Source organism: Lygodium microphyllum, chromosome 29, assembly GCF_053477565.2.
Source record: "Lygodium microphyllum isolate KBCC chromosome 29, Lygodium_microphyllum_v1.1.10, whole genome shotgun sequence".
In the NCBI taxonomy this organism is placed as follows: Eukaryota; Viridiplantae; Streptophyta; class Polypodiopsida; order Schizaeales; family Lygodiaceae; genus Lygodium; species Lygodium microphyllum.
The window spans coordinates 122,576,155-122,585,020 of record NC_141163.1 but is presented as its reverse complement, the minus strand read 5'-3'; the positions used below and the strand labels follow the sequence as shown (position 1 = coordinate 122,585,020).

The following is an 8,866-nucleotide window of genomic DNA, read 5'->3' as shown; positions in this document are numbered from 1 at the left end:
AACATAAAAAAATTTATTGATACAAACTTTAGTTTGTGGAAAGAGCAAATATAGGATGCCCTAATACAAAAGAAGTAGTTGAAGCTAAGAAGTGGACATGTCACTGCTTATATACTAGAAAAGCTAAGGATGGTATCTTGATAGTGTGGATCTTACATGTAGATGAAATGCTGATTGCTAAGATAGACATGTATGAGATTGATGCCCTAAAGAAAAGGTTAAAGGAAATCTTTAAGATGAAGGATTTGGGATATGCTAATCACATTCTTGGTGCATTGACCGTGCATCTCACTCATTAACCCTAACTATAGACTTACACACTTGATCGGCTCAACCCGCACTCTGTAGGGGTTATTTCAAAAATTTTACGACACCAGTACACCTCGATTTTCATAGGCACAATAAGGCATGTGCTTTATTTGTGCGAGCGCATTATTACTACCTGTACTCTATTTGCAGTTCTCAAGAGTTGTTTTTCGTTCATCCGTCTTAGAGTAGGGTTTAAAGGCCTTGGCTCCAGGAGCTCATGCAGAAGCTTGGCCATGGCTGCTGATGCCCATCCGGACTGCTACGGAGACGAAGCACCGGTTTGGAACAAGTCGGAAGGGACCCCTCTGCTCAGGTGGAAGAACTTCAACAGACATCAACGAGGATCTGCGGGCATCAAAGGTAACAGTAAAGGCTTTGGTGGACTCACTTGTCTCCCTCTCTTGCCCTGCCTTTTTTCGTTTGTTTGCTCGTTGGCTTTCGTTGTGAATTTTCAGGAGGTGAAAGACTCTGCCTGACTCTTGCGCTGGTAGAGAAAGAAGAGACAAAGATGATAATCACATGTTGCCAAGGCAGGTTAAGCTTGTAGCAGCTTTGGCTTTTGTGCTGTGGATCTCTGTACTTGGGGGGATACGCTGTAAATAGAGTGCTCTTATTCTAAACAGAGACCAATGAAGTTAGGTAAATGGCTCATAGATGCAAGTAAACTGCAATGATCTCCGCAAAGTGGTTTGGATTTGAGGTTGTCCGTCACCTTTGCAGTCAGAGGACACAGCAAGGGATTGAGATAAGTATCCAGTGTGTTACTTCCTGGAATTGATTTGTATGATGCGAAGGCTTGTAAGCAGGTTCAACTTTCATTAGCGAGGCTTTTTTCATGGGCAAACCTGTTCTGAATCAAGGCTGATACAGTTTTAAATTTGTTGTCAATTTACAAGATGAGATGAAGTATGCTGTACTCTGCAGGACATGGATTGTATGGAGTGGTGCTAAATCTGGCAAAGCATGGTTTGGTACTGTCTTAGCAAGCTGAACTAGTGCTTACTGACTTGGAAACATGCTGAAAATTACAGAGAATGCATTGGTTTGTTGTATTGGCCAGTAAGTGGGAAATTCTCTTGTGGTGTTCAGCGGAAAATTCTTGGGACAAGGATGTCATGATGTCATGTAACCGATTCCTCTGTTCTGGGCTGAAGGGGCCTGCCTAGACATGGCAAGGATGTCTGACAAATGAAGAGAATGTGATCATCATTTTCCTTAGTAAAGTGTTATACCTGCTGATGTTTAATGCCACCCATCTATCCATCTAATTTGAATCTGGGTCATTCATTGCTTAAGCTCAAATGTGAGAACCATGTCCAGCATTGGATCTGTTCAATTGGTGCCGAAGAAGGAAATTTTGGCTAAGAACGTATTGGACCTGTCAATCTAGTTTGAGACATTTACTAGGGTACATGTTACCATGACTATTGGAGTCATGGAGAATGTGATCAACATTGTTAGGAAAACTGAACTGAGATCTCCTTTAAGGCCTTTGCTCATAATTGTTGGAAATGGCTTGGGTCTAGTGCTTTTCTTTCCGATTCTCCTCCCAAATCCCAAGGAGTGCATCTAGTTACAAACGAGAAGAGTACAGGCAATTGAAATACATGTTTCAGGTATTGTGATTGTGTATAGGAAGCTTACATGGAGATTGTGGGAAAGGCCAATATCTCATATAGCAACTATTGGCTGCGGTCAGTTTTTTGCTCCCCATTTTTCCCTCCCCTTCATCAGGATTTCCTGATTGGTGGAGGCAGGAGGAATCCTCCTAGCCCTGAGATGCGTCTATCCTTCGCCCTCCATAGCCACAAATGGATCGAGGAATGATGCACTGAGCAAAGAGATAAAAAACTAGTCTTTCTCTTCCTCCCTCTCTCTCCTGCATAGAGGCAATTCATGTGCAAGAAATCAAACACTGAATATTGTATTAGTGCCAAGGATTCTAGGTGTTGGCCATTGAGTAGTCGAGGAGGTGATCGGTATAGGCAATATAGTTCTTTGCTTTTGATGGCATCCATGCATTATGAATCAGTGTTGTTACAGTGTTCGAGCATAGGTATGAGTAGTATGAGTTGTTTCAGTGTTAAATTGGTGCTGAAGGAGAAAAATGTATTTGAAGTAGTTGCTCTATTCTAATCCACTCAATTCGACAACATGCTACCAAGATTGATGAAGGGAAAGGAGAATGGGATCACTACTCTTGTCAAGAATGAGTTGAAATGTCTTTCATGGCCTTTTCTCCTCGTTGTTGCAAAGGACTTTGGTTCAGTGCTTTACAATCCAAGACCTAGGGGTTGTGTTTAGTACAAAGAAGAAAATTGAGGTGATTGAAATGTTGGTTGGCATAGTGTATAGTAACCTAAATGGGGAGTTTTCAAGATGTGGGAGAGGTCAGCACCCATGGAGTATTTGTTTGCTTTTGAAGACATCAATGGACTGTGAAATATTGGCAATAATACTTGGGATGTGGCTGTCAATTTTGAAGGTTAAACTTTCCATCATGAACTATAGATTTGATAATTATTGATTAAATATATTTCTCCTTGTAATCTCTCTCACATATGGGTTGAGATGTTTTTCAGTTAGAATGGGAAGATTGTTGGAAATACATAGCTCTGACAGAAATCGGATCATTTTGATACCATGAAAATGTTCGCTTAAGAATTTGCAACCAAGATGGCCATACTCTTACAGAGAAGGTTTGGATTTGAGAGGCCTAAGTATCTGTTTAATTGGAAATTTGAAGAAAGAAAGATTCCATTGCAAGTTGTTGAGATGAGTCTAATTTGTGCTGTGGACGCTTGTAAGCTGGTGTCTAACTCCTCTTGGTAGAGTTGAGCAAACATCCACATGTGAGGTTGGTATACATGTCAACTTGTTGCCCAAAGTCAATATGCTCTGAAGAATCACAAATAGTATCTTCTTTGGCTTGCTGAATTGATCCATATTCTGAATTCTTGTCCAGGATGGGTTGAAATATTGGTCATCTTGTTGGCTATTACCATGATTTTGCACAGCATATCTATCATGGAATTTGTCAAGTGGTGCTCATGTGGCTGAGGTATCGGGCAAGATGGCGTGGCAACAAGGTGATGGGAGGGATGGTGCTTATTACCAGGTGGCATATGACACACCACTTTGATACACATGAGGGGAAAGTTGAGTCACCTTAATTGACTAATTTCCATAAGTTGGAAAAAAACAAGCCAAAAACCTGAATGTTCATGGATTTTTGGATTAATGTACATGGATGTCTGTAACTTCTTACCAAAGGCGAAAAAAAGTCTTTGTGGATGCCATGTCATGCATGTGTATAACCCTGATTTGTCATAGCAATATGGACTTTGCATTTCTATCCAAGACAGCTTGATGTTGTCAGGTCATAAACAATGAGTATATGCCGATACCATTTAGTGCATTTGGTATGATAATTTCCCATACTTGATGAGCCTAGTGGAGACCGCAAGGGGATCACAACTGTCTGTTGGCTTTGTGCTCGGGAATCCTGCATCCACTAGAGACTGGGTAAGATTGGTGTTGACACATCACCATCATGGGTCTTCACCCCTTCACTCATATGACATGGTCCTACAGGGCTGCCAATCTAGGGAAGCTGATCCCTAAATTCCTTCTTGTTTTTGCTTCATTGCTCCTTGAGAATTGCGAAGACAGTTCTCAGCTTTGTTTTTGTTTCTGTTGCCTTACTGCATATAGTGACATGGTATTACTGTTCTTATGAATAATGAGTTAATAGAAGGATCCTATATTTTGGAAAATTGAAGATTTTGTGAGGAACAGGTTACATGCCTCAAATTTAATTGTTTCTTCAGAGTTGTTCTGGTGTGGCTTTTGACAATTTAATTTTGTTGTGACTTGTCGTTGTCCTTCATTCTGGACAAAGGAACCATGCGGCATGCTAACAGGAGAGCTAAGCAGGCAACAGGGTATGAGGATTACCAAGATTATCAGACTTCTTCTCCATCGAACACTCCATCTAGGGAGAAGCTTGATTACTCTGATGAGGAACAGGAACAGGATCATGCACTGAAGAGCCCCTTACTGGCACAGGGCAGTCCTCTCTGTTATCCCATCGAGTTGAATTGGAAGTGGCCAGATGATGTAGACTATTCAATCAACCCTCCTAATGATGTGATGACTAGATCTGTGGTAATGAGGGAGAGGTCAGTGTTTGTTGGCTGTGTTCCTGATGATGTAGATAACATTGGAGAAATCCTCCAGAGTTTGATGGAGAGGTTTCTTGAGAGGTTTGATTTCGCCCCTGCAGCATTAAGTCAGATACAATTAGTTACAGTGTTAAAAGACTTTGCATTTTTAGAATTAGCTACCGACAAGGTAGCTCAGATTGTCTTGGCAGCTAATCAACTTGATGTATTTGAATGGGGAGCGAATGGATATTATTTTAACATTGAAGGATGCAATGGAACTCACACATCTGTGAGACCCCTCATTGAGCACATACCTTTGAAGCCAGCTAGAGTTGTCTTTGTTGGCAATATACCCAAGTCACACTGGCAGAAAGATTATTTGGAGGCTTTTTTCTCAAAAATTTTGTGGGCTTCTGATGGGCCTACTGATGCAGAGGTTGTAACAGCTGCACATCTTCTGCCAGAGTCTTGTGATGCCTATTTGGAACTTGCTTCAGAATTTGTAGCTGATGCTCTAATCTACAAATGCACCAAAAACCCTCATATTTTGAAAGACATAGGGGAAGATGTCTTTCTTTGCCGTGATGCAAGCTCAATCCCTATGATGTCGCGCCATGACAGCATGATTTGTCCACAACGCTCCCTTTTTATTGGGTTCTCAGCTCGGGAAGAAGATGTGAAGATTGACTGTGTGAGAAAAGTGTTTGATGAAATTCTACCTTTGATTTCAAGGAAAGGTAGTAGCCCTGCTTACCTTGAGTACATATCTATACAGCCTGGAAAAGATTATGCTTTCTTCCAATTTAATTCAGAGGATACAGTTGACGCAATAATGGATGAATATATTGAGAACACACACCTGTTTACGTGCAAAAGCATATCTCCTCCTATGGCTTATATAATCCTTCGACCCCCTGAGTATGTTCGACCTGGTACAAGGTACAAATCGCAGAATCAAAAGCGGGGACGTTCACGACATCTGGGTGCTAGACACCTCTCTCACCAGACGAGGGTGTCGCAGCCAAAACAGGCTCGGCCCATAATTTTAGACAGAAGAAGAAACTCACATGCCAGTTCGCAGATGTCGTCCAGGTCAAGAAGCTCAGAGCAAGCTGGAATTGATGTTCCACTACCCCGCAGCAAAAAACCAGATTGTGTGATATCAATGGGTGTCTCACCTCCACCTGTGGCAACCTGGAATGGCCTTTCGTCTAATGGAGTTTGTTCAGATGATCCAGAATGCATGATTGTCATTGAGGGTCTTACCAAGGGCATCAGCTATAAATTATTGCGGGGAGCACTAAATGAATTGTTTGAGAGGGAACTCAGCCACAGTGGATTGCTAGAGGTTGGAATGCTTGTGGTCAGGTTTCTTGATCGTTATGAAAAGTTTGATCTTGTGGCAAGTTTGCCATCTGCTGATTTTGCTTGTGCATTATTGTCATTAAGAAAGGTGTTTTTGCTTGCTGGGCATGAGGTCAGGCTTCTACCTGCAGGCACAAGGAGAACAATGTATCAGAGGCTTAAACCTGTTGCACTGCACAGCGATGGGGGTGAGGTTTCTTGTTCATCAGACGAGGAGGGCTTTGCTGAAGATTGGGATGTACCTGGTTTTTCATGGGATAGGAAACGGGGACCTGCAGGTCAGTATTTCCCAAATGATACCATGGGAAGGGACTATGATGCCAGAAGAAAAGGTGCAAGCCATGCCCCAGATCAATGGAATCACCCCAATGAAACGTATCATGGAAGGATGGGCCATCATGGCACAAGGAATTTTGGAACAGCAACAGATGGGTGGGAGGGAGGTAATACTCATTGGACTGATATGCATGGTGGCACAAGAACGAAATATGTGAATGATGCAAATAGGGCCTCGAGGCAAGGGCCAAGAGCAGATTACAATGCAAATATGGCATTTCCATCTAGAAGAGGAATGCCTGTTGGATATGATAATGGGTTTGGAGCCTTTAATAAGAAGCAGAAGCGATGATAGTCTTGTTGATGCATCCCAAGTTAATAATGTTGCTTGCAGGCTGGTTGATGTTAAAGAGCTCATATTGCTTTTATGCTGTTTGGCTTTGAACCAACCTAGGAACAACTTCCCCACTTTTCAAGTGGGGAAACAATGTGATGTTGCACATGATGCCTTATGCTTTACTTCATGTTACTTGTTTTTTTGACATATCAGGCAGGTTATGGCAGGCATTGTTTACTTCTGCAGAGAGTCATTCTGTACACTCTCAAAGTGGCTAGGACGGTGGTAGCTCTTCTCATCATTTGTGTTCATTTTGGTCGTGTGATTTATGCCTGCAAGCTACAGTTTCACGTACCTGGCAGATGTCTCCAGCAGAGTGGCATTTTACATCAGCTCAGGGTAATCTAGGCCTTGTTCGGAAACTTGGTAAGAAATTGGCCCTTGCTCTTGGACACAGCTTTCTGAAAGAGTATATATAAGTTAGAGTTGGTTATTGTATCTTGAGCTTCTAAGCTCACACAAGGAAGGCCCAAGAACTGTACAGACACTATGGCAAGTTCATAATTTGGAAATACGCAGTCCAATCATGAAGTGGTTGTACTATATTGTGAAAGCAAAGTCTTTTGGTTGTGAACCAGAGTCAAAGCAGCAAACGCCAGGGCTTGAAGGGTGATGGGAAGTAAATTTCCATAGCAAAGACTCCATGAAAGTCTCAGATGAAAATTTGTTGAAAATGGGTTAAATCTTGACCAAGGAACTGGAATGCACTCTATAGTGTTGTTTACCACAGCACAGTGACACTAAAAAGCTGAATTTCATTGGCTAAGTAGTAGACAACTACCCCTCTTTTCAACACGAGGACAGGGTTTGTCTGTTGGACACAACCTCGAGTAACATTCTCTGTGAGCTGTTAATGTATTGGCCTGTATAAGGTCCTCCGTGGGAAGCTGTGGGTTAGATTCTTGGTGAGTTCATGTAATGGCCATGGGATTGGATCTCAATTCAGTTCACTACTAACTTTTGATAAAGACGTCATCATACATGTCTTTGCCATTATCATTGCCTGGAGCTCTAGTGGGATTAATTATAAAACAGCCTTATCATTTAACACTTGGAAGCAATTGATATTGCTGGAATGGGTTTGTTTAGAATGTTACTGTGTTACATAGGCAGGGAGGAGGGGAGACCATGAGACTGGTGCTGAGTGAACAGCTTCTAACTATTTGATACTGAAGCACAGAGGAGTTGCAAGCAGTTGAAGATTAAAGGTTTTTGACAGTTTTTCTCAAGGCATCGTGAGAAAAGCTTGTGTGTGTGTGTGGAGGGAGAGAGAGGAGGGGTTTTGCCTCTGATTTTGCCGCCGCGGGGGGGGGGGGGGGGAAGAGCTGCTGGCCCTGAGTTCAGATGCTGGAATTTAGACTGCAAGGTTGAGAGGTTGAAGGTGGGTGGAGGATCAAACGAAGCATGTGAATGAGGACATGTAATATTTGGTACCTGTACAGTCAGAGGTTAAGCTTATTGAGGCCTTAATGTGGCCAGTAGCTGAGGTCTTGTATCTTGCTGCTATCGAAAGCCTCTGGATTAGAACTTCAGCTACAGAAACGCGCACACAGATGCACCCAGACATAGACACAATCTCTCTCTCTCTCTCTCTCTCTCTCTGTTTCTGTGAGATATGAAACACATGAAGAGAAGATATCAAAATGCATTATTTTAATTGAAGAGAAGATGCGAAAATTCAATTGCCCAGTGTTTTGTACTGCTGCTTTTTGGCAATCACAACTTGGTTCTTGCTTGGTGTGAAGATTTGTATAGAGAAGCACCTGCACTTGACTTTTATGATTACTTAGAAAATATCATAACTGTTAACATTACCTTTCTTGCTTTTGGATCTTGCTCTTCTTATTCACATCCTTCTCTTGGTCTTCTGCCTTTCAGTCAATGATAAGGTGCTCTCTCGTATGGAATTCCAACCAAATAGCTGCCCTAATTTAGTGGCTTTAGTTGAGGTGCCCGACTTGGGGTCTGCTTTTTGGTCTAATTCTTTAAAACCCAATGGAAGCTAAGTTAATTCAACCCCTTATGGCCGGTCAAGGATGGACTTCACACTGTAGGCCCTTGGTTTGCTTGTACTTACTAGTTTATTTGAGGCTTTGTCTATAGGGCCTGTATTGTCGATCTATAGAAGTTGCTCACAAAGGTGAAACATAGGGCCTTTATTATTGATCTATATGAGTGGCTCACTAAGGTGAAACATAACAACAATTCCCATTATACTAGTGGGAGTGAGGGGGAAGAGGATCTGCTTAGCAGCACGTTCATTGTTCATGGAAATCTACATTTGCACTTCACAATGGAGTTGAGTAATTCACTTCCCTTGTAGTAGTTTGTGTTTGCTAGTCTACCAACTCAA

General features: G+C 42.1%; 1 protein-coding gene across 3 annotated transcripts; it reads left to right on the top strand.

Moving 5' to 3' along the window:
- Window positions 1-376: 376 nt before the first annotated feature.
- LOC148011097 (uncharacterized) lies at window positions 377-8,202 on the top strand. Of its 3 annotated transcripts, none has more exons than XM_087672232.1 (2): window positions 377-669; window positions 4,211-8,202. In XM_087672232.1, the coding sequence occupies exons 1-2, from the start codon at window positions 543-545 to the stop codon at window positions 6,466-6,468; spliced, it is 2,385 nt and encodes a 794-aa protein (XP_087528358.1). In that variant the 5' UTR covers window positions 377-542; the 3' UTR covers window positions 6,469-8,202. The 3 variants fall into 3 exon arrangements, with proteins under 3 accessions (XP_087528358.1, XP_087528359.1, XP_087528360.1); XM_087672233.1 differs by having other exon boundaries at window positions 527-3,166; window positions 3,275-8,202; XM_087672234.1 differs by having other exon boundaries at window positions 527-3,427.
- The last annotated feature ends 664 nt before the right edge of the window (window positions 8,203-8,866 follow it).